Below are 26614 nucleotides of genomic sequence, written 5' to 3'. Positions count from 1 at the left end.
AATTGGCCTCGAGCGATACTCGATGCTTGCTTTTAAGAAGAGGACAGGCTTAAAAGTCTCGGTTTGCACTTGTGTTGCGTGGAATGAAGTCCAGTATAAACCACGGATCGGAACCCGGAGCTGAAACTAGCCGATTTTTTTTTTTTTTTCAACGCCTGAACCGAACCGGAACTGAACACAAATAAATCGGAAGCGGTTACCGGTTCACGAAGCGGCTTCAGCAAGACAGCCCCCCAGTGTGTCCAAAGCAAGCCATGTAGCGGAGCCTCAACGACTCATTGCGTTTCGAAAACCTTATTAGGAGATAAACTAAGCGCCTTTATGAGGTCAAGAGCCGAAACGCACATGAACGAGAGGGTGTGTGTGTGTGTGTGGAGGGGAGGGGGTATATGTTTATTAAGAAAAAAAAAAAGAAAGGAAGAGTTAGCCAGGCAAAGAGCCGGCTTGGTGTTCCAAGAAATAGAGAAAAACGGAAAAGGAAAAGAGGGAGAAGGAAAGAAAGGAAAAGGAAAAAGAAAGAAAGAAGGAAAGAGACACCAGAACAACGTCACATGCAGTTCACGAGCACTGAGACTCGGAGAAAACCGAGTCGAGCGGCAGTGACAGCCCACTGGTTGGGGTGCAAGACGGGGCCAAGGACAGCGGCCAACGAAAAGGAACGAGGGTTCAATGTGGTACTGATTTCCTTACAGCGTACCATGTTTCCTGTGGCCGGCTTGAAACGGCAGGTTAGAGATGGCGGTTCATCGCCGTTTGGTTTTTTTGGGACACCTTGAGCCTTTCACTTTTGTCCTCTAACTTATACATGCCCGAAGTTATCTTCAACGCACTGATCGCTTTGCCGATGTGCTGCGCTTGTTAGCCAAATTGTTCTTCAAGAGATACCCAAAAAAAAATAACGGTTCCGATCCCTGGTACAAACTGATGCGCAAGAAAACAGCCATCGCCAGGTCTCCCATGTACGGCGATAAATTTAGTTTGGTTTATTTTTAGCAGTATCTCGAGCCTATTGGTACTCTGTCTCCTACTAACCTACCTCCTAGTAAGTCCGAATGTTAGGATGATCCTGCTTATCTCAGGGACACCACACAGTGAGCCGCATATGGGCACCATTTGATTGCAGATATTTGGTTTACGAAAGTTCCCAGCCCAAATACAGATGCGGCAGGGGGAAGACGGTATGTAGCATTAGCGGTGCCATGAACGTTATATCGGCGATCCGAGAATGCGATGCGGTTTTCGTTCGTCATCTCGCTTTCGGAGCACATGGCAAGTGTATAGAAGAATATGTTCCGAATATGTGCCCTCTAGAATGTAAGCGGTGTTTATCTTTTTGTTTGTTTTTTTCGCTGAGTTGTGTTTTTGACATTATCAACTTCGAAACAGACGTATATAGTTTACGACATCTTGGAATCTGGGGACGTCCAAATTCGGGACTGCATTTTATAAACTTTTATTTTGTTTCATTTATTCAGGCTAAACATCGGTACTATTTTGGAAAGTTGTGGTCAGTGATGCCTTGCCTTTCAATGCGACGACACTTATTACAACGCCTATTTTCGGAGCCATTAGTCCTTTTTAGTTCGTGGACACCACAAATTTCTTTTGAGCGCTCCCATACGATGCATAGTGGGCGAGAGTCTACGCTTACTGTTCTCGAACGTTCTAGAGCTCTGCAGTAACGCTTACTTTTTAATCGACAAGGGACTTTACTGTACAGCTCTCTTCCCCTTTCAGGCTGTTAAAAACGTTATGTCAATTTCGGATTCAATATCAGACATTCAATTCGTTGTCCAAAGCTTGTGCCTCTTTTTTCCTTCCATCCTTATACCGGCGACAAAAAAAAAAGGAAGCAGGGAGAGGGAGACTACTTTTTAGGAAGCAAACTCACGTTCTTCTCCACTGAAGCATTGCCTATGGATCGTTAACGCTGAACTAGATTTCTGCCGCTCATCTATGCAATGCTGCGTGAACGTCATACCATTGCATGTCAGTGCTCGCTCATGTAAGTCAACCCTCGATTTATGAAACCTCGCTTTACGAATTCCATCGCTCTACGAACAGTTCGTCGCTGAACGAAACACTTCCCACGTATTTCTCCCTCGGTTTATGAACCTCGACTTCCGAACCGTGAACACATTTTTTTAGGCACGAACCTAGAAGAGTTTACTTTTTTTTTACCTCGATATATGAACCGGGAGAGTGCAGTCGTTCAGGTCATTAACACAGGAATTGGTGTGAAGGGTGCAGACCTGTATGACCTCGTGTCCTATTCCGGAGGCCGACTGTCATTTCAAGTCTGACGTCGCTATGGACGCATTGCGAGGAAGGAGGATGCAAGATCGATGCAAGAGACCGGCACTGACAGCAGGTGACAAACTGGATATCCGCCGTTGGAAGCAGCAGGTTCACCTTTTGGCGAACATGACCGCCATGTTTTCATGGATTCAGCGGCAGTGTTCAAAATGTTCGCGAACGGCGCGTCACAGCTGGGTCGGTGTGGAACAGTCTGCGAAATGCGACAGAGTACTTCGAGGATAGGGGCGACGAGTGTGGCATCAGCCTACTAACGTCTCTTGTTTGGCGAAGTTGACTGTGGAGAGTCAATTACATAGCGCGTCATTTCCATCTATTTACAGAAATAAATACTACTGCTGTAAAGTAAATAAATCGGGGGGGGGGGGGATAGGTTTAATAGAGTGAAAACGGCAAAATGAAATGTCAGCCATGCTAATGGCAGCTTGCTATTCGAAAAAGAAAGAAACTGAAAATAAAGAAAACTAAATAAATAAAAGTAAATTTATTTATTTATTTATTTATTTATGTCAAACACCTCAAATGCCCTCCTGGGGCGATACATGAGGGGGCAGGGGAATGCATAAATATACATACAGACTTAATGCAGGCTTACTCTAACATTCAAGAAATTCAGCGAGATTACGACGAAATGAGGCAAAATTTGTGATAGATACGAGTGACTGCATGAAGTAGGAAATTGTGACAACGGATGGGCTCTACTTTACAGGAATGATCTAGCCTCGATGAGGTGTACTTAACAGGACACAACAAAACGAAATAAATGTTGCACGCTGTCACTATGCAGTTCCTGTCATTCTAAGAGTTTCAGGTACCCAACTACACCCACTACCCAGGTACCCACTAACTGTGGGTCACGATTTATGAATCCCTCGTTTTATAAACGATTTTCCGAGCTACGCATGCCGTTCATGAATCCAGGGTTGACTGTAACAGCAAAATTATAATAAAAAAAAAAATGTCGAAAAGGACGTGAACTAACCGTATTTCGAACTTCGCAAAAGCCGAGGCGCGTTTCGTGGGAATCACCACGTGATTCTAATCGATCTTTCACCATCCCTGCTAACGAGGTTAACTGTCCGACGGTTCCGCGTTGACGATTACAGCCCTCGCCCGAGGCGACACTTCCAGAGAATTAGCCATCACAGCAATTTCACTCGGGGTATGCGTGGTCAGCTTGAGCAGTGCGTGGGCGTTTGCGAACGCAGCAATACTACTTCGGGATCGAATTGATTAATCGTCGCTGATATTTCCTCGTCCGAACACACGTCCAACTTTAGCACAAATCGTAAGGTTATCGTAATAATAAGATTCACTTGAACGTAACGCATTGTGTGGCAAGAAGTGGAAGGCTGTCCCTAATTCTGAAGGGAAAGGACAAAGGACGGCAAATCTAACATTTTCTAACGTTTCTAGCATTCGCATTTTTATTTTGTGAGTGTGATCCGCTTCAGTGAATGCACTTGGAAACAATCTGTGTACTTTTGCTCACTGCCGTCGGTGAACACTAATAAAATAATATAGAAGGGCAGAAACTCCAGCGAACCGGTTAGGAAACGTGAAGGGAAATGCCTCAGGACGAGAGCCGGCGATATTTGGAACGGAGACTGTTCTTCTTCTGGGTGTTCTCTTCCTGGGCGTGTTTCTGTGCTGTTCTTCTTCTGAGACTGTTCTTCCCAGAAGAAGAAGAACAGACTCTGTTCGGAATATCGGTGGTTCTCGTCCTGAGACACTTCCCTTCACAAATAAAGCAATGTCACGCACGAGGAACAAGTTTTAAAACGTAGCGAATACGCCATTATAATTACTCAATTTTAGAAATTTAGGCATTTGAAATATCCCAGAAGTCTGAACTAGACGAATCGGGGAGGGGGGGGGGGAATATGTTTAATGCAAATAAAAAAGAGAAGGGAAAGGTCAGCCACGATGTGGGCTTGCTATCCCGAAAACCTAACAAACAAACAAAAGATAAATGCAGCAAAGACACGGAAAATTACGAAAAAGATACGGAAGAAGAAAAACTCCTTCACTAATCGTTGTGCAGACAGTCACTGGACGTATCAGAGAAATGTCCAGGAGTTTAGATTCCCGAAGGAATCGTGTCAGCGCAGACGTGACGTAGACTGAGCGTGCTGAGTAGGGCCAAGTAGCACCGCGAGGGGGGGGGGGGGGAGCTCTCGGTAGCCCAGATGAGCGAGACGGCGCCGGGGACTCGACTGGTGATCTTCGTGAAAGGGCTCGCCGTTGTCGGCCTCACATAGGTAGGCGACGTCACGACTAACGCCCTGGGGAATGTACGTCCTGGGCCGACTGCTAAGGGAACTGTGCCGACATATGTCTGAAAGCGTCTGAGGAAAACCCAGGAAAAGCCCGAGACAGCACAGCCGGCACCGGGGTTTGAACCCGGGTACCTCCCAGTCTCGACGTGACATGGCCAGCACGCTAACCACTGAGCCACGCGAGCTGGTGGCAGGCAAGGAGTATGTGTGGCATACTCTACCAGCTTCGCCTGGCAGCTTCTACCTGACACGTGGGGGTGTGGGACGAATCAGGGCTTCAATCCAGAGTGCCCCGAAACTGGGCGGAACCACCGTTAACGCTCTACTTCTATACACTTGTACTGCAAAATGATATCCGCAATGGCCGTTTTACATGTAAGGACAAGTCCATGTCTACTGCAATTCGACACAGATTCCGCCGGTCATCTGCATGTCAAAAGCACCCGATTAAAACGCGAAGAGGTACGCCCAACAATTATGGTGCGGAGGGGGTCGAAATTGGAATGATCTGAGGCCAACAGAAAACAAGAGAAAACACATATCGAAGTGGATTTTTAAGCATTGAGCTGAATATTGTCGTTACGTTAGGCTGCATTCAACGTCTGTTTCTCTATTTTTCGAATTGCCCTCTTTTGTTCAAGCAGGGAAAGCAGAAAAAAAGTAGGACACATTTGCCGCCGGTAAGAAGTTTATCCACTATTATCATATTGTATGCGTCGCAACAGAGGTATTAATATCGCGTAAGCCCTCACTAAGCACAGCGAGGACTTCATACTGCTGACGGTTTTGTTGCAGCTTCAGTTTTTAGTGTTCCACTTTTGTGTTTGGTCAAATGAAAGGAATGAATGGAATGAAAAGGAAGAAAGAAGAAAAAAAGAACTTGGCTTAACAGTACAGGACGGATTTTCAATTGCTTCCGGAGCACGAGACCGTTATTCCTTTCTTCTAGCTTCCTCTTGTTTCTTCGCTTCATCTGCTCCCGTGATTTATTGTCCACATAGTTGAAACTTTTCTGTTTCATTCTCTTTGCAGTAAAAATGCAAACAATGCGTACATCTCCAAGTAGCGTATAGCGCCATTGTTCCTTGGCCCGTACTTGTAAATCTTGCTCTTGCCTTCGAAACAAGAGATGAAACAGATGGAATATAGAGAGGACCAAATAACAAAGAGAAATGCCGCCCTGCGCGCTACCGCAAAGACAAGCAATGCGTGGGCCCTGGCGCTTCATCACCGCTTCGGGATCTGCAACACTGGCCATGAACCCGCGCTCGTAAATTGTGCGCTTCCTCGGCAAGCAGCCACGAAGCGCCGCCATTGTTTCCCGTGCGCTACCAGAGAGTCTCATGCACGGCCAAGAAAATAGTGAAAATATACAATTATCATCTGGTGGCTTAGCTGGCTTTTCTTTAATGAGTCATACATGCAAGGGACTGTCAAAAAGCAGTGCTGTCACAAAAAAGAAAGAAAAAAAAGAAACTCAAAGGCGGTATCGCGGTTAGGTTGTGATTGACGAGTCTGTTTTGTACGAATTTGCGCAACACCTGGTCAAGCTGTTCATTCTTCGAGAACCAGCCATCAAACAACAAACTGTGAGTCAACATCGCATTTCAACCTGACGATTCAAAAGCGCAAAACGTTGTTTGTGTGTTATCGAGATCATACAGAAGCGTTCTAGTTACCGGGTACTTTAGGGAACTCACCCAGGAGCTTCAGTGTCAGAGCTACTATATACTTGTCCGGGAGCGTCACGAAGAATCGTTGTCATCTTGGACCACCCAACGCGATGCAGCGGTTCCTTTCACTGCTCACGTGTTTTTAAAATATAAAACAAAACTCTCCGATTAAACTTCTCAAAACTCACTCTCTCTCTCGCACACACACACTCTCTATCTCTCTCTCCTCTATCGTTCGCAGAGATTGAACAGCCCAATTCGTTTTCCGCGCTCTTTGCTGCTGCACTCGATCCTTTTAACTTATCGTTCGTGTCTGTCATCGCAGCGTCACCGGAAAGTGTACAGTAGCTGCTTTAAGAAAAAAAAAAATCACACGAAGCAAAAAAACACACCGCAACTTTAAGACGCCCATTGATCGGTTCAATTTTGCGAGGCCAGAACGCGTAACGAACCCTAATTACGCCCCAACAGGGATCTCCGAAACTATCTTCATTAAACGCTTCGCCACGCAAGAAAAGATATCCTCCCATGAAACAAAGACTCTCTCCTTCGCCCTCTCTCAGCTTTCAGGTACAAACTCGTGCGTCTCACACGAACTCTACAAAGTAAAGCGCGAATCAACCTCTTCATTTTCCTGCCCGCGTGTACCGAGTGCACTGTCGCGCACGGAAAACTATATGACAGCAGGTCGCGCAATAATTGCTCTTGGAATCGTGGGAAAAAAAGTCACTTCTCAGCCGTCTTTGGACTTTTTAAGGCAGATAAATCGTCTTCCCTCTCTTCCTGACCTCCTTCGTATTTGTATTAATCGCCATCGGATGGGAAGACCTGACCCGTTCTCTGGTTAATCTGCATGGAAAGCGAGAGGGGAGAAACTATATATTTGTCGTCCGCCCTTAATCTTACTTGCTTGTGCTGGCGGCCATTTTACGAGCTTCCCTCTCCTCCGTCGCCGAACAATAATAATAAAACGTGTGTCTCCTCTATTGGCGCGATGATGACGCTAGAGAAAAGTAACAAGCAGCGAGGAATCAAACAAGTTGAAGGTCGTCCGAGAAAAGAGAAGCGGTAAGGGCGTTGCTATGATATAAGCAACTTTCCCACGCTGGTAGTCAAACGAGAATGCCTGGAAGTGGTGATGGATTAGTTCGATAAACGCGCGACCAATGTTGTCATGAAATTACCAACGCCAAGCCAAGCCAAGTTAGAGATCCGTGACATGCCGTGCATAAATTAAAAAACCTTCTTTGCCGACTTTGGGGATGTTGGTTTTCTGTCTTAAAAACAACAACAACAAGAACAACAACAAAAAGAAACTTGTTTTCACGTCGTCTTATTTCCTTGTACGTTCTCGCATTTCCTACTATTCCTCACAGATTCCGCAAATGCGAGATCGTGTATGATCTTGCACGGAAAGTAGACTGCTGACGTGTGGCGAAAGCAGTATATGCCCACCTCGGCACAGATGATATGCTCACAGGCAGCTGCGTGGCGGCACATGTCGCTCACTCCTTTCGTACTTGATCGTCATTGCACCTTTGATGGTCGGAAAAATCACGCGTTATTGCTCATTCCTTGGAGCACATCATGGTTTAATCATTTATTTATTTATTTCAATCATACTGTTAACCCAAAGGCTGTTACGGGAGTGGTAGTTTATAAAAAATAAAAAAAAGAACATGAGCACAAGGGGTGTAGGAAAAATCGTCCCCGGAAAATATGTCCCTCGGAGAAATCGTGCCCCGCAAGAAGATTATCAAGAAAAGTATTTTTTTCAATCTGCGTTGTAGCGTAGCGTTGCGCGCGTGCCCAGCTGTGGGGAGCTGAGAGTATAAGGATGCCTGACAGGACTTGCGTAATCTAGAAGTGGAATTATCAGTGTTCTATTTTTATGTTTTTATTTCTGTTTTCTCTCAGTAGTCTATGTTCGATTGCATAGTAGTATTATGTAGGATCATATCCGGAAAAACTTACCTTTTCTACACGTTTCAAGCCCACGATCCCCTATGTAGTGTATGGTATTTCTTGAGACTGTTCATTTTGTTTTATGAATCCCCGCATCGGCTGTGCTGTCCTGGCTTTCCCTTGGTTTTCAGGCACACTTTTCAGACGAATGTCGGCACAGTTCCCTTGAAGTCGGCCTAGGACGCATACTAACCCCTGTCCCCCACTCCTTCCTACTGTCCTCTCTCCATCTGTCCACATCTGTACGCCGCTCTCATAGCCACAGTTGCTTCGCGGCGTTAACACGGAAGCAACAGCAAAAAAAAACATTTTGTTTTAGGTATCCAGTAACGCTTTCAAACAGTTCTTTCAAAGCATGACCGTCCTCAAAAAAACAGAACTTACCAAGTTTTCAACTTCGCTCGAGCCAAAAACTTTGCTTTTCGAACTCCACATATTCGTAAGATTTCAAGAAAGATAAATCCTCGAGACAAAACATTGTTCTTTATCTTCGCCTCCGAATAAATGAGCGCGAGGTCACCCGTGCCTTGGTGTTGCTTTCTTTTTTTCTTTTTTTTTTTTTTTCAAAAGTTCTTTTAACATCTTTAATGGGATTCCTACGTGGCTAACAATTCGAGGCGTGATGAATGAAGCTGTGCTTGCTGATTGCTTGCTACATTCGCTACTGGCTGCCTCCTTTTGTGCACGCATCGCCGTCTGTTCCTTCGCTCCGGTGCAGTTTGATTTTGAACCGTCAAAAGTTTTTTTGCCGGAGAAGAAGCGGAGCGGATTGCGAAATCTCTCGGTTCGCTGTGCCTCTGGTGAGTTTCATTACGTCAAAGGACGTGGATGAGAAAGTACTTGCCTTAATGCAACTCGAAACTTTCTTCCACTACGGCTATGCAGTGTCGGCGCTCTGCAAGAGATACAGTCATCCGCTATTGCATGCGCCTTTGGACGTGCTCTTCACGATTAAATATACCGCGTGTCAGGTTACGGCAGCATTTCTGCGAGTCTCCTTTTCGAGGTGAACAGAAACTGGCAGCGAAGCAAGAAACGGCATCGAGGCACTACGCGTGTTCAGCTGTCTTGGTTCAACGCTGTGGGCTTATAATATACGTGTAGGTCCTTCTTGAGGTGGTAGTAGTCTCGTACGTGTACGTAAGACATGAACAACGAAAGCTTGTCTCACATAACACACACATAAGGTTCTAAAGCATTCCGTTTAGGCTCCATTAAGCATCAAATAAGCAGTCAAAGTGCATGTTCACAACTACCTTTTAAATTAAATAATGTATTTTCTTTCATGTTAGCGCCGCGAAGCAACTGTGGCTATGAGCGGCGTATAGATGTGGACAGATGGAGAGAGGATAGCAGGAAGGAGTGGGTGACGGGGGTATTAATAATGTATGGTACGCACAAGTTAAACAACTAGTCCTGAAGTATATTACTCTTATATGTTCCCACAAAAGCCAAAATAACTTTCAGTCAACATTCAACAAAATAATTTCCATTGTCCTCGAGGAAATTGTATACCCCTAGATATAGTATTTCATTACACGTCAACAAACACGGTGCATGATGTCGTTTCAGTGGGACGCAGAAAAGAAACGTAGCACATTCCCGTCTAGAAATGTCGAGCACACCGGCAATCAAGGCCGGTCGTTGACAATCTAATGACACTGTCTGCAAAACGTACCCACGGAGAGAGTTATCTGTGCCTTTCGTCACCAACCTCTCTCAAGGTGACCAACAAAGATGGCGGGCAACGTCGTGAAAACAGAAAACGCGCGGGTGAGAAACGAATAATAACGAAGAACAAGGAGGAGAAAATAGCGCAGTCAAGGAATGACATCTCCCTCCCGGCGGGCACAATTAGGCTTAGAACGTCCGACCTCTTGTAGCTTGTAGGTCGTGAGAAACCTGCTTCTTACCGCAGGGCAGCACGGACTCCCCTGCTGCCCTTTCTGCGCATTAATGTCTCGCTGCTTTTCTTTCTTAGTCGCAGTTTCTATTTTTATTTTTTACTTCCAGGGCAATTTTTTTATGTACATATACGTCTGAGAGCTACATGTATTCTCGGTTGACGGCGTTACGCGCCAGCAGGCAGCTTGCATCGTCGTCACCCAGCTTTCTTGAGAAAGTTTAATAAGTACTCTCCTCCTGTTGGTTAGCTCGGATAATTCTTTGAACGACGCCCGATGCTGCTCTCGCTTCGTGACAAGCCTTAATTTTGGGAAGAATGGCAAAAGATGTGAAACTGTTACTGATGCTTCACCGCTGTCGACGACGGTTCCATGTTCAGCGCTGCCTGAGGTTAAGACGATGTCGCGGTATTGTGGTTGAAAATTAGTAGTCCCGAACTGAGCTAATATCAGGAATCTTACAGTCGTTGACAGCCATTAATATCGGGATAGTGAAGTTCCTCTGGTTGCCGTTGAACGTTCCGTGGAGCCTCGGAATGCTCAGAATGTCCCAGCACGAGTGTCACTGCAGCTTTGCTTTCGAAGGCAGGACGCATGCACTTTTAGCGAGTAAATGGTAACGTGAACGACATTATGAACGGCTTTGTGTGTGTGTGTGTGGTATGTAGTGTGTGTGTGTGCGTGTGCTTGCGTGTGTGCTGTGTGTTCCTTCCTACTCTCGCGTATACCGGCTCGGTAAATCCTGTTAAGATAATTAACGCACGGTATAAGGTGGATATTACGTAAATAAAAGGCTGCGTCATATAATCTTATTGGTGCTTGGTCAGTAGGTTTGCGGCGTGAGGTGGTCTGCTTGATGTAGTGTGGCATGGCAAGAACCGCATCCCAGCCAGTGCACGAGATGTATAGAAAATTATTTAATTTATGTGTTCTCATTTGTGCTGCCAAACTCCATGCAGTGTATAACGTTAGTAATAGCGAATTCGACTGGTCGATCTGGACCGGCTTGTTTTGCTCGTTTTTTCTTGTTTCACTGGTCGTTTCAGATCAACTCGCTCCGTGACGGCGCGCTATTTGTTGCACTGTCGAGAAAGCACGGCAGCCCGAATTCCCAAGAATCACTGTCGTTACGTCCCAATCTTGCGAGTCCCAATAGCGGGCGTTGAGACGGCCCGCTGAGTTTGCCGGATCTGGTCGGTGGCTTCCGCCAGGCTCTTGGCCGGAGCATGGTTGTTTTTTGCTGGCGAGCTCGGATTTGGTCCCTCCGTGCCGGAATTTTGCCCCTGATCACCAGCCTAATTTGCCGTTAGTGTTTATTGAACACACTTCAGCCGGCTGACTCCTTTTCTCCCGTATAGTCGTTTTTCTTCTGATTTCGTGGCATTACCGCAGCCACCAACCAATCAGCCATTGCCACCACATAGTGCATGGTAACTGTATTTGTACAGCACTGTGTATCACTGAACGTTACGTAACCGTGCCGAAGATACGGCTCTGAATTCCGGAGCTACGAAATCATGTGCAAAACTTGACCGAGAGAGACTTGGCTGCTCCCACACATGCCTTACCCAACGCCACCTAAAAGCAGAAGGTCTGCTTAGTGCCTCCTCTCACACCTTCGACACGTCGACATACATAAAGTCAGGATGTTGTCGGCTCCAGTCGATTGCCGCAGATGATTTCAAACACCGTTGTTGGCAGGCTGGGACTTTAAATGGGCATTGCGGTTGCTCATTGCGCAGGAGCTCGCGACGAATCACGAGCTAAGTGATGCATTTAAGAGAGCAATGAGGCCCGAAACCCTCTTTCATTCGTAAAGCAGGCCATCAGGAGTCACCATGCAAAATATTTTCGCTTTGCGGGGTATTATACAGCGCGCAATCAAATTTACACAGTCTGAGAAAGCATGCAGCCGCGGACGGCCGACACGATCCCCGCGTGACGTAGGGAAGTCCCCGTGCTTTTTCTTTCTTTGTGTCTTTCTTCTCAGTTCACGAGTCGCTTATACCTGCTGTAGCTCTACCGCTCCACATCAGGAGTCACGTGCCCGGGGACCACATTACGTCACGACGTTCCCTCGTTCTCCGATACGCTCTCTTCACGAGTGGAGAATTCTTTAAAGGCTTGCGAAACAGTACCCTCGCGCGCGTTCTGTAGGTCACCTGCATCGTCGTTCTTACGCACGAGCTCATTTTTATTCGTTGCAGAACACGCCGCAGCGAAAAAGAAAAAAAAAATGTCAGTGCTACAGAGCGCCGACAAGCTGAACATCGGGGCCCGGGCTTTGTTAACATTGGTGGCGTTGCATAACTTCTCCATTTTTTCTTATGAACTTCTTGCTCTTTTTCTTGAGAGAGAAACACACAACTGCACGCAAGCTCTTTCCTTTTTTTCTTCAATATTTGAAGGCAGTTTCCTCTTTAGTTGCCACCCGAGTATATTGGTACCGTGATAATGTATGACTGTCTATCACCGAGTGAGCCCTCTGGATTACACGGCACACGTGGAAAAAGAGTAATAAAACGAGAAGTTTCAACCGCTCTGTGTGTGTGATTGCGCAATCAGTAAGCTCAAATTGTTCCTGGCATCCGTCGACTTCGCATATTTGCTGTCCGCTCTATCTTCGTTTCATAAGCGCTTGTACAGCACCAGTAATCCTTCACAGATTACGCCTCTGTTTCTAAAGAACGTAATAGCACGGTGGCTTTCCACAGTCAATTTATATGCGTTACAACCGTCTGTATCGAGTCCTGCATGTCGTAACGAAAAATCCAACGTGTACTTCGTGGCCGTTAATCTCGTCTGTCATGAGCTCTATAGACACATCCCATCCACCGTCTTCCTGACATATTATGTCAATGTGAAACAGTTTTCTTAGGACGAGTTCTATAGATCGTGCTCAACAATGATGAATGACAATGTATATTACTGGGGTAATACAATTTCAGAAACTGCACGGGGAGAGAAAAATCATTTCTAGATTTGAAGCCGTATACGTGTATTTTATTTTCCGTTGACAATAGAATATGTGACGAGCGTTCCTCAAACCACATTCCCAATCATCAGTAGCTACTATAGTGATGGGACAAATCTGGAATTTTTCGAATCCGAATCCAAGCAAGGTTCTACGAATCCACGAATCTTACGAATCTCGAATCTTTCGAACCCTTTCTTAAAAAAAAACAAACAAAAAACAAAAGAAGAAGAGTTTAGAAAGTCAGGAGAAAAACAATTCCACTGAAAAATGTTTTCAAGCAGAATATAATATATTCGTTTAATGAAAAACAAACTAAATAATACTTCACTTTCAGGAGAAAACATAACCCATATACTTCTTCTTAAATGTAATTTATTTAACATGTTGTTCATCGACTACGGGACAAACAAATCTCTCTGGAGTTTGAATTCTTTCCGTAAAACTAAGAAACAATCAAAAGCAAAACCGCGTTACTTTTGAACTTGTAATGTTAAAGTTCGTGCTTGATCTCTTTCAGTCCAGGGCAACGTAAACAAACAAAAAAGAAAACACCCGCCGGCAAATCAGGCTTTCGGCGGACTCCGGAGGCGCCAATTTTAAACAGAAACAAACAAACGTGGTTGGCGGATTTGAAAGATTCGATTCGCCGTTCTCGGCACTGGGATTCGGATTCCCGGATCTCGAATCCCAACCTAGGATTCGAGGATCCGCGGACTCGGTTGACCTACCCCTAGTAACTAGGGGTGAATATCGAATCACTCATTTCTCGGGCGCTCCGAGTTTCGTGCTCCTGGAGCAGCTATTAAAACGGCACTTGGACGCTTGAACACGCTCGCCGTGCTGCCGTTTTTCCCTTTCTCTTTTTTCTACTCTCTCTGCTGTGTTGCCGCCCCACGTCCTGCGTTCTCTTTCTTCGCTTTCGTGGAGAGGAGGGAAGGTGTCACGTGACGGAGCACGATACCCCCTTTTTCGTGCACCCTCCAAAAGCAGGTGCGTGAAGAGCGCGCTGGCGTACGAAACTCGGAGTACGAGCGTAACCGCACAACGGTAGGAGTGCCAAACACTCGCGATCCGGAGCAGCCACTTAACGCGCCCATCGTCAACCTACAGGAATACTCTACATGGGTGTGCTCCTGAGATGATTAACGGTGAGGGTCGATATTAAGTTGCCCTTTCCATTTTTCCGTATCCAATCGGCCTCAGTCATTTTTGCGCTGTTCCGTTTCGAAATTTTCAATCTCATCGTTCTCAGATACCGCGACGGCGGCTCATCTTTCGCGCATGTAAAAAGTATCTGGATCTATCAAATCTATCAAAATCAAAGGTGAAATCTATATTTAAAAAAAAAAAAACGCTGGAAGGGTCATAACGCGCTGTCCGTGTCAAGAAGTTGGAGACTATGTGCCTGCACTACTGACTGCACGCGGTCTCGAAAGGAAGGGAAAGAGAAAGTATATAACTCACTACGACGAGCCACAATGAACATTAAGCATTAGCTGTGAAATCCAGACGTGTAACACGTCCTCAATCTGATTTTATGTCTTTTCGTTCCCTCAGTGGTGGAGTACCCTTCCTCCCACCCCCACCACAAAAGCCGACACCACTTTCTCAGCATCATAATCATCAGCATTCGTTAACAAATGACACATACGCAACGCCTGCCTTCTTTTCCCAAAAGAACACATCTTCGTCTGAATACTCCCTTTCTCCCCTTCCTTCTATCCACTGTGTGCATAAAGTGGCAGGTAACTGTATTTATATAACCTCTCTAGCGCCTCGCCTGCCGGAAAGAATCTCAAGGGTCAAATTATTCCTTCGATTTACGAGAGTTTTCCTTATCGCAGTCGCGTCGACACACCTTTCTTTTCGTCCCTCTTTTTCTTCTTCCTTTCGCCATCAATCTTAGATGCCGTCTGCGCACCTTCCTCTCCCTTTCATAAGTTAATTACGTTACTGCCTTTTCTCCCCTTTGGTACTGAACTTTCTTTTGCTTTTCCCGTCTTAGGGTGAAAATTAACTCACGAGAAGGTACCAGCACTGGCGTTGTGCCGGAAGCAGAAATGCGCAGGCTCGCTTTTTTTCCCCAAAGCAACCAAAGGGTGGGGAGGAGGAAAAGGGATAAAGGGTGAAAGGGGGCGATTATCAGTCTTACAAACATTATCGTTCTTCAGCGCGAAATGAGTGTGGACATTATAAAGTGGTTGCGATGTGTATACCCTCGTTTTCCTTTTTGCATTGTTTACCAATTAGATGAGTCGCGCAAACGGCGAACCTATCTTCGTTTACGTTTTAGCCCACTATTTCCTCTCCCTTTAGTGTACCGTTAGGGAAATTGTGGTCGATGAGCTTGCAAATGTGTGGTGTGGACTCCTGCTGGATGGCATTTCCTCTAGTGCTCGCGCATGAGGTACGCCTTGTGTAGTGTTTCGTTAAGTGATGGATACACACATCATGACGTATGGTTGAATTACCTATCAGAATTTCTTGCACCTTTCAAAAACTTCAACGGGCATGGTACGGTGCTGGACAAAAGTTTACGGAACACGCTCCGGCGCATTCCTTCCTCAGAGTGAGACGCTAGCAGCGAAAGGGACCGTACATACTTACAGACATGTGCCTAGGTAACCCAGACACCTGTTTACAGGTTCGTACGGTACCATTCGCTGCTAGCACGTCACTCCAGGGAAGGAATGCGCCGGAGCGTGTTCCGTAAACTTTTGTCCATCACTGTACAAGAAAGCGTTCCTTAGACCAGAACTACAAGTCACTAAGTTAACATACGTATAAATTGGACTCTGTTGTGCCAATAAGTGTTGTCACAGATGGCGGTTGATTTCAGCGTGTATTCTGTCTTACGCCATGTTTGCGTCCTTTTCAAATAACCCATAGGTAATAAGCTGAACCTACATAACCATTCCAGTCTACGTGAGGTCATCCTCATCATCTGCTTTCCTGTGCATGCAGTTTAAAATAACAAACACACATTAATATGTCTGACTTTATGAAGCTGACCAACGTTCACTCCCGATGAGACGTCACGTGACGCCAAGGAGCTACCACTGATCTCTATGTACAAAGGCTGGATCGCGCATGGGAGAGGGGCTCGTGGGGGAGAGGCGTGCCTTCGGGCCGCCATGTTGGTGGGCCCTAAAGTGCTGTGTGCGCCCATAGAAAACAATGGGAGGCAACAGAGATTGTGAGTATTTATTGCGCTGCAAGCATTTGTCGTTGTTTGTCATCACACAATTTTGTAAGGTGCCAGTATACTGATGTATCCTAACAGTGTTTCACAGGTGTCCTGCCGTTCGATTCTTAATTACGTTATGTTTTGCATTCCGAAACTAGACCGTCACTGCAGTGCAGCGCTGGGGATTGTACTACAGCACGTTTCCCAGCCAATATTTCAATAAGAAACGACTTGAGGTTAACAACAACCATGTATATAATATCCCGTACTGCGTTCTGGACAAAAATTGTTCCATAAAGAACGGTCCGGGAAGAGATATACTCGCATGGCCGAAAGAGATCGTTCTGTAGAATCACAGCCGTTGTTTTAGCCGTGTATGCGTTTAGTATGATTTATATCAAGCATCGCCTTAGCACGAGTCTCTTAGTAAACGACAGCGGTGCTTTGCCTCGCAAATATGGACACACCGAAGCAGCCCAAATAATTACTTCACGCAATTAGATCACACTCTTTAGGACAGTTAATCAGGTATAGTGATGTAAGCTTAATCAATTAAGTTACTTAGAAAGTGGTAACACCTCCTTGAGACACAGGACTTATCTCTTTTTGAAGTACAGCCCTTCTATGTTTGTTCGCTTCTTCCTTTATTTGTTCTGATTATTTGCAGGCGCGGTTGTGCCAAACTGAATGTCCTTCTCCAGCGCTCATATGCTTTTGTTGGATACAACTGCAGCGTGAGAAAAGTTTGTCATGCTTGTTATGTGGAGCATGTTCGAAAAAATGCAGCTCTACATATGGTCTTCAAATTGCAACATGACTATTTGGAGCTTGAAACAGTTGTGATTTTGTCATTTTGGCCCTCGTGTACCCAGTCTGTGAAACGCAAACAAAAAAGTCTAACACGATATGCTTTTGTAATGAAGATCACTGATGATGAGTAAAGAGAATATACGAGTTCAAGTTTATTCAATATTTTATATTATTCATTATATTATTCAACGTCTTATGTCAAGTTTATACAACATCAAGTTTATTCAAGTTCAAGATTTATTTCTTGCACTTATGCGTTTCAGGATACAATGAACGTGCAGGGAGGTCGCAAAAGGCTACATTTATTGTTTTGTGACCTTGCTACAATGGCAATATATATTTTAGGAATGACAATGATCAGGTACGCTCTCTAAATTTGTAGCACTCAATTTTAGGTTGGAATGAGCAATGAATAGCAACTTCCATCCTGATATTTTCTCATATATGCTAAATTTTAAATTTAATGTGATCGAATATGTGATAATATAACAATAATATATAAGAATATAATATGTGATAAATGAATGTGATCAACAGTAGATGTAAACAACATGAGTAGCCAGAGAAGCAGGAGGAGCACGTTGCAAAAAATGCAGCTGCACATCTGAAACTCCAATCATTATCATCGTCATCTAAAAGGGAGTGTGGTAGCACTTCCGTGAAACCAGGCACGATTTCTGAAGATCTTCTATGACACTTTCCGCAGTTTGCACACTTTTCTGCAGCGTCAGACTCTCTCATAGGAGTTACTTTTCAGTAACGGTGACTCCCATGTTACATTTTAATGTGCGAGGGCCCTCTTGCACTACACATGTACGGTTTCCAAACTGCAACATGACGATTTGGAGCTTGAAACTCGATCCCTGGTGTACCCTGTCTATGAAATGATACCAACTGAATCATGTCTGAAACGTGATGTTTAATGGAAGATGGCTTTCTTGGTTGTGCGTTCTGCGTGACAAAGATGTAACACGATATGCTTTTGTAAAGAAGATAAGTGATGTTATGCTCTATGAATGAAGAGAATATACATTTTTCAAGTTCAACATTTATTCTGGCATATACGCATTTCAAGATACAATGAATGTGCAGGGAAGTGACAAAACAATACATTTATTGTTTTGTGACCTCCCTGCAATGACAATATATATCTCAGGAATGACAATGTACACGTACACTATGCAAATTTGTTGCACCCAATTTTCATACATGCTGAATTTTAAATTTTTGTTTTGCTGCCTATGTGTTCAGTGTATTACAAATTGCTTAATGCAAACAACACTTTGTTAATTTCAAGCTTTTTGCTCCCATCTAAGATATTCCTATCCTGGAGGAACTGCCACTTCGACACCATAAAATATTCAGTAGGTTTCACTCTGGCAGGCCCTGCCACTGCAAATTTCCTGAATTGAAACCCTTCAAACTGTGTCATAATCTTAAATACGTCAATATTTCTGCAAGTAGTTGACATGCTCGATGACACTCCTCCTGCAGCTAAGGCAACTAAAAAAAAAGAGTTCCAAGAGGCCGAAGGTAAACCTACAGCTGCACGAGTGTGATCAACAGTAGTGCATTCTCAATAAATAATTTTCTTCTTATAGCGTACATATGCATGCCTATTAACTGGAACAATTATCACAGTTCCCTGACAAGTTTTAATTTCTGAGAGTGTACTGTAGAGGCTGCTTAGATCAACAACAGTTCATACAAGGTATTATATACTGTGAATGCCTTTAAAAATCCCATGTGACACACATGCCTTTACTTTATGGAGGTGCTGTGGTAGTCAAAGTTTGTGGGCATTACCAGGTTCTGCACCCATTTCTTGAGTATGTTGAGGCAGCTGTGAAGTAACCTGCATTGATGATGATTATTCCAATTTTTATGGTGCATCGACAACAAAAGAAATAATACATCAGAACATTGGTTTGGGTGCAACCAGTTAAAAATGAATATGTTGTTTAATAAATGCATTGGACAAATGTTAAAACATCAGTTTAAAACATGGTTTACAATCCCTGTATCTTCTAAAAATTAAAAAGATTAAAAACTATTCTAAGAAGAAGTACAATCTCTAATTATTTTATTGCTGGGTGAAGGAGCCTAAAGTCTAAGGTGTGTTTCTGATGTGAACATGTAAGAAAATATGCAGAACTGAGAGAGGCTAACCACAGTGCGTGCACTGAGGTTGTTCCTTCCTGTAAAGTAGAAACCAGTGGATGAGGAACGTGATACTTACCTGTACACCCAGCCGTATCACACTGCACAGATAATTCACTGGGTAGCCCTCATGACAAAACCTGTATTGAGAGACCACTTTTGCCTTAAAAACTGCTACAAATAGCACGACACGCTACAAATTATTACTATCGTAACAAGCTGACGATACAGCTCAGACACAAAGGCGTTATTCAAGTCGCGCCACACCACCGTTACGTAGGATTCTTTGTCACAAATCAAACCAAGGCACAAAACAATACCAATACATGAAAAAAGGTGCCAATCGTGGTCTCATTATGACGTAATACCGAACTTGTGCGTGAAGGTAATTCAAAGAAATGAATGTGGCACTTGCTTCCGCAGAGAACACCGTGTACCATGCTAGCAATGCATGCAAAAAAGCGCTCGAGTGCTCGCACATATATTGATGACAACACTACCTGTGTAGTGTAACGTGTTCTTTCAAGCATATTATGCACTCAAACTGTATTTGCCGCCGGGTATAATGCAAGTGTGCTCGATTGAACGTCGGAAGAGCGATCAAGCAACCTGCATCCAGTGCTCGTTTTGGGCAAAAAAACACTTCATAATGGTCAACTAAATATACAGAATGGACGCCTATTTATTCCTCGATAAAGAGTGACTCACCTGTATAAATTTAGGCCCTGTAACCTTGCCAGTACGGTTGGTACGACCGTAATTGCAAGAAGTTGCCATGATCGCTGCGGCGACTGTTGTGGGTACAGTAAGATGGCGGCCGGTTTCTTCACGCTCGCGCTCCCTATCCGCCATCCAGCCTTTTACAATCGAGATCAGTGGGAGCTACACCGTGCAGAGCACGTGCTCTAAAACTTGGTTTAAAACGTTGAAGCAGTCTACCCCCGATCGATGAGACCTTGATGTATGAATATCCTCGCTTTATGAACTGCGCCACCACGCTCTTTTGGCACTCTTGCCCTGATTCCAAACCTTGATTTATGAATCCCATCGATGTATGGATTTTTTTAGGAATGGTAACCGTTTGCAAATCGAGCGTTGGCTCGACTGTATTTCAATTGAGTATACACGATACAGTGCGGATGGTTAGGAACATTAAAAGCACATACTTCAGACCGATGAACTAAGTGCGCGGTTCCACTGCTGAGAGTCAGTTTATGATGTTCGCCTGCTGTTATCGATTTGTCCTATTTGTTCTTATTTACTAGGAAGATTCCTGCGGAGTGGCGTCACTGGCACTCCTAATGAGCTGTTCACCAGGGCAACCTACATAATAAATGGGGAAATGGTAAATGAGAGCACCGAAAAATAACAGAATTGTTAGTCGCCACATATCCTGCAGACCAATTGGAAAATTCAAATTAAATCAATCCACTCCGTTTCGTAGGGGATGCTTCACTCAGTCAGCGTGCCTAACAACCGAAACTCGTTAGCGCACGTGCTGAACGTAACACACTGGCTGCAAAATGCGTCGCACAACTAATGTCATCAACGGGAGTAGGTTTAGCATACATTCGAAAATTCCCTCCCAGATTTCGTTATCCCGTCGGTACAGAAAGCCTACAGCCACAATCTACGCTGGAGAATTCAAGACAGTTGCCCTGCATGTTCCTTGCGCTATGAGTGGGTCATGAACAGTGCGACGATTTCATTTTTTTTCAGACCGGATTTCAGCCTTCATTGCTCCGCGTTCGACTTTGAATTTTAAGCCTTTTTTTTTCCTTTCCGTGATTCGCGCTTTAAGGCCGGATGGTTCCTGAAAGCGTAAAGAAATACAACAACTCAGTGGCAATGGGAAGACGACGCTGCAAAATTCGATCGGACCAACGCTTCGCTTCGGGCAAAAAAAGCAAAATAAAATTAAACTGAGGAAGCGGGGTCGAAGCGCATAAATGAATAAATAGTTTATTTTCGTTTCCGCTGCTTTTCCCTTCTGATTCGGGAATTGGGGGGAAAAGGGTTCCCCGGGAAGGGATGTGTCGTGATTGGCTCGATTTTTAAGTAGTCGTGTATTCCGGCTGGCATTACTTTACGCGTAAGGGGGCATGACGACTCCAGACTCTTGGTTTTGCGACCTGTCTTTGGCGTGCTTCGTGATGCAGTTACAAGTGTTTTGTACACATGCACCAGCTCGCGTGGCTAAGTGGTTAGGGTGCTGGCCATGGCACGTCATCACCACCACCTTGTACACACGCGGCAAATGTTAGAGACTCGATTGATGTGATTCGATTTTCTTAAGTGCCTTCTAGTTGACGACACGCTTTTTGTTTTGGTCGCGTCGATCACTTCGAAAATGTGGAACACATCCCCTTTCCCCGTACTCCTAACCGTTCAGGACTAGGCTGACAGTGTATTTAAATTGGACAGACACAGCATGAATAATTACCTAAACTTCCTTTGATCACTTTAATTAGATGATTTTGGGCAAGAGCAAGATAGCAGAATGAAATATTATCCAGCTAAAAGCCACTCCAGGTTTAAAAAATTCTGAAACACGCACGTGCGTCAAGATATCCATCCCCGAATTTTGATATGCAAATGTACGAACATGACTACATTCACACGTGATACACATCATGGCATATGATCAGGAAAGGATGACGACATGGCTCACAAACAATTATTGCGAAAACGCCTTCGACAAGATATCCCGTGTGAACTGTGCTAATCGCTGTGATGTTTTTGTTGACGTGTCAAGTGAATTTCGCGTCGCAATTGCGTTACAACTGAATGTTTGTTTGTCATAGTCAGTGTTTACATTGGGGGGGGGGGGTGAATATTTATATGCGCCGTGAGCATGTATGCAATGTTGTAGAGGAAGTATCGCTTACCTTAATAAACTCGCTTAGTATCTTAAAAAATACATAATTTTTTAGACGTATGGAATGGGGTGGAGGACAATTAGAGCGTGAAACAACGGCAAGGGATGTAGTAAGAGAGGGGGAAGGTTAGGATTCCTATGGCTCGTTTATGAATAGCGTGTAGGGGAAGCAGTTGACAGTTGTTTGTGAACCCCATGACGTGAGGCAGCAGGAAAGATTAGAGCGCATGAATGAGTGAAAGGGCAGTAGAAGGGCATGGTTAGGAAGAATTCTATGTTTCTTGATGAGGAGACGTGTGGCGCATGCGATCTTCGATATGACGCGAGAAATAACGAGACGAACATTTGTCGTGGTTGTCGATTATTACACCAAGAGTGGCTATTTCGTCTGTGCGTGGTACAGGGGAGAGATGTAGAAAACGAGGAGGGATTTCGTGGAGGGTTTTTTGGTGGTGCGTAGAAAGCAACGTTACCCGTTTTACAAACAGCACAAATATTTAAATGATCGCCGTCACACCAATGTTCGAGCCGTGCAAGATCAGACGTTAGGTTATAGTACAACGACGAAATATTAGTACCTGACAGGCAGGTTGTATAGCATGAGATAAGATGTGAGTTCGAGTCCTACATCTGGCTAACCTTTTCAGTGACTTTCATCAGGTTGTATAGCGTCGTCTGCTTATATAGAATGCAGTTAGTGTGCTCAAAACAACTCGGTAGCCCATTTAATGAGAGGGAAATTTGGGACTAAGGCTAGATCACTGGAATCTGGAAATTGCATTTATTTTTTCTTTTTGCATGTTGGTTGTGTGGAAGCTTGCTTTAACGAAGATCAGTATCTGAGGGAATGCTCGCTAACATAAAATCTGCTGTAATAATCCGCACCGAGTAATCCGAGATTAGATTCAGCACTACCGGCACACGTATATTAAAATATTATTGCGAGAGCGACCTTTGTGCGATGTTGGCGCAATGTATTGGAGTTCGCTGCCGCCAGACGCGGCTGCTTCCAATTTCATACGAATCACGATTATATATTTACAGCACGTCTAGAGCGTCATTTTCTTTCTTCTTTCCTTTAATCGTGTTCTGTCTAGTTGGAAATTATGCTGTACTCATAAACATGTCGTAAACATGTGCACTGTGCAGCATGCATGGTGTAACGTACTTCTCTGGTTCGGTGGAAGAAAAAAATGTATGAAATGGCTCGTAACACGTTAATTCCGAATAAACGATTTCTGTCGTTTCTCCTGATCATATACTGCACGGCCTTAAGCTATGATCCCCACAAATTCTCCTTTCTTTTTTTTCTTAATAAATATATCCCCCCCCCCAAAAAATATTCTTTAATGCTTTATGTTGAAGGTACCGTAAAGCAGACTGCACAACCCAGCACAACGAGTTACACATATGACAAGGAACGCTAAATATTTTCAATTTGCCAGTGAAATTGCAGTAAAACGGCTCGTGGCGTTACGTCTTCTGCGGAATATCCGCCAATTTGTCAAGCAACAGTGATCTATGTTCCCGACTGGCTTGTTGTTCATGATGACTACATAGCCGACACGTAGCCGGCTTCTTTTGGTTTAGACACAGTGTTGCCTGTGATTTTCAATCTTAATTTCCTAAAAAGCTACGAGCGCAATTGTGGCCAAAATTGTGACGTACTGTAAGAGGGCTGAGGCAACGCCACCTAGATGCAGAAGGCCTACTTATTGTCTCCTCTCCCTCCTTCGCTACGTGGACATATAAAGTCAGCATTCGTCTGCAACTGCGAATCGCCGTTCTGCGAATTGAAAAACTGGCAAACGATTGCAGCTAACTTGGAACCTGTAGACCTGAATCCGTAGACAAAAAAGTGCTACGCGCTTTCCAAAAAAATCAGTCTTGAGAAGATACGGGACCGTTTCGCGCTTTATGTTAAAAGTTTTCCCATTTAGTACGCGTGGACGTTCAGTCACTATTCGCAGACGACGGTGGTTCGTCTCCATGGCTACGACAGCTGAAAGCTCGTTCGTGATTGGCTACCGCCGTTGAAAACACGATCCTGATTGACTGACTCTTAGCTGTTACGTCGGGTCGACGAGTAAGCAGGCTTCCTATATCTAGGTGGTGTTGGCTCAGGCTATCGAATAGATAAATTTTCTGAGATTGCAGCCGTACTGCCCCAAGCAGCACAATGTACTGAAAGTCGAGTGCAATAGGGGTGGACGGTATGTGTCTTATCAATGTTCTTTAGTTTCACGAGTCTCTTCATTGCCTTCCACCTACCCGTCTACCCCTATTGCACTCGACTTTCAGTACATTTTGCTGCTTGGGGCTCCACAGTACTTTTTTTTAGAGCACGCGCTTTATGTCGGCAAATAAGCTCGAGTGGCGCAAGAGAACGGCGTCTTTTGTGTGTTTTCGCCAAGCTCAACGGTTCCTACAGATTGGGCGCCTACCACCAGTTAGCAGTTACTCTCAGCCTTTTATCTCATACACTAAATCACTCTCACCTCATTCTCATTCCTCCTTTCAGGATTTAATAGGAGTATTCCAGGATACCCAAGGTATACCATGATCGGGGATCCAGCGCAAGGTGTTCATAATATAAGGATAGAGAATGCTACGCTAGAAGACGACGCGGAATACCAGTGCCAGGTAAGCCCTCCCCGTCACATGCTGCGGTCTAATTGCATCGGCGTCCTAATGGCCTAATCGCTGGAGAAATTACTTGCATCTGCCTCCATTATGCGCCTATCGTATAGATCACTTTGAAGCTTACCGATCGCTAACTGCGCAACGCCCACAGCGCAGCAGCGGTGGCGAACTCGTCACCCGGCGGTCCACTGTTACGTGCCCTGTCCTGTCCACCGAATAATCGCACAACCAAAAACGTCGTTATGCAACTGGACGGTGTTAAGTGCGAAAACTATGTTGTATGTGCCTTCGTCTCGAAGCGTTATGCAATTGGTGTTTAAGCGAGAACCCGGCGTGTTCTTATCCCTTTGCGTGTCGCCACTTTAGTTTCTTTCCTGAATCGTCGGCTGCAGTGACCCGTCTGCCGTGTCTTTACGCCCAGGATACTTCGGCACTAAATAGGGGAATTTAGGCCGCATAAAATGAGCACCACAGTGCTGAAGCAGGGTCCTTATGTGACCGAATTGGCGGCAGTCACGAGGGAGAACAGAGCACAGGACACAATGTGTCCTGTGTTTGTAAAGACTATGGGAATGTAGCTGGCTCACGGGAAGTAAGTGCGGGAAACAAAACAAAAAGTAGTTTAACGTACTTCAATATTTTTGTTTCTTGTGCTCTAATGTCTAATTTGTACGTGATTTCGTGCCTATCGGCACCCACTCTTGGTTATATTGCCGGCTACAGATTCAAAAACAGAGTCTCCTTTAAACCATAACAAGATCGGGCCTCCTGTAGGTTCGTTTGTGTGGGTGCGGTACGAACAGCCAACCACAGCATAACTGTGCCTGCTAATTAACTGTGCCTGCGTTAGGTTAGTACTGAACGTTACTACCACCGTGCACTCTCTACAGAGAAGTGACTAAGCTGAATTCCATAATAGCGGACATCGGAAAGGAACGCAGACGCGTGCAGTTTCTGAGGTAAACCCAAGACCCAAAGGATAGGCTGTAATAACATGGGATCGTTGGCTGTTCGCTCCATCGTTGATCCATAGTTGATCGCAGCATACTGCATCACACCATCGTACTAAACTGCTTACATTTCATCCCATTTTAGGTTGGACCAACCAGCGATCACAAAGCCATCCGTGCCGATGCACGTCTCACCGTACTGCGTAAGTACCCTTGCAGATCTGCAGGAACTTTCCACGGTGTTATAACGCGCTTGAGTATGCGTGTACTCGTGCATCTACATTACAATGACTGCACGGGGGGATGCTCTGATGCAGATATCATGGGTACGCTCCGCCTATGCAATCATTCGTCTGTGTGGCGAAGGTGATGTGAGTGATAGGAAACTACGCATGCATGCACAGATGAACAAGTTTATATGTAAAAAAAATTATACATATATATTTGTTTAGAAGCCAAGCGTGTCACATCCCAGCACACACACACACACACACATAAATGTGATGATGATGTGGTGGGTCATTCTCCGCCGTTATAGCGGTACACTGCCCCATTGCGCTTGTGGAAGGGATGAGAAAGTTGTGATGATGGAAAGGTGTCACATCCCAGCAGTGATGTGACGGGATGTGACACGCTTGACTTATAAACACATACCTCACGTGCAGCCACGGAGCATACGCTCATTTCTCTGTTTGTATGTGTATACAGGGTGTTCAAAATTAAGCTTTCACTAGCACTTTATAAACAGGCGAAGAAAAGAAAACTGGTGCTACTTTTTCTGTTCCTTGAGTAAGAAACAGGTGCTACATAATTAGCAGAACCTGCTTACACAAGTAGCGTAAAGTTATCATCCGGTTTCCTGTCATCGCTGT

The 26614-nt window shown here is 44.8% G+C and overlaps 1 protein-coding gene across 2 annotated transcripts in view; it reads left to right on the top strand.

Annotated features, from left to right (window-relative positions):
* The window catches only part of LOC135386084 (nephrin-like), a 288664-nt gene that overhangs the window by 210083 nt on the left and 51967 nt on the right, over positions 1-26614 (top strand). For both annotated transcript variants that reach the window (XM_064615808.1, XM_064615807.1), the window contains exons 3-4: positions 24671-24792; positions 25888-25945. In XM_064615808.1, the coding sequence (XP_064471878.1) occupies positions 24671-24792; positions 25888-25945 (180 nt within the window). The remainder of the gene's footprint in view (positions 1-24670; positions 24793-25887; positions 25946-26614) is intronic.

This window comes from Ornithodoros turicata, chromosome 2 (assembly GCF_037126465.1).
Source record: "Ornithodoros turicata isolate Travis chromosome 2, ASM3712646v1, whole genome shotgun sequence".
In the NCBI taxonomy this organism is placed as follows: Eukaryota; Metazoa; Arthropoda; class Arachnida; order Ixodida; family Argasidae; genus Ornithodoros; species Ornithodoros turicata.
Note: the sequence above shows the minus strand (reverse complement) of the source record. Positions and strands in the feature narration are given on the sequence as shown.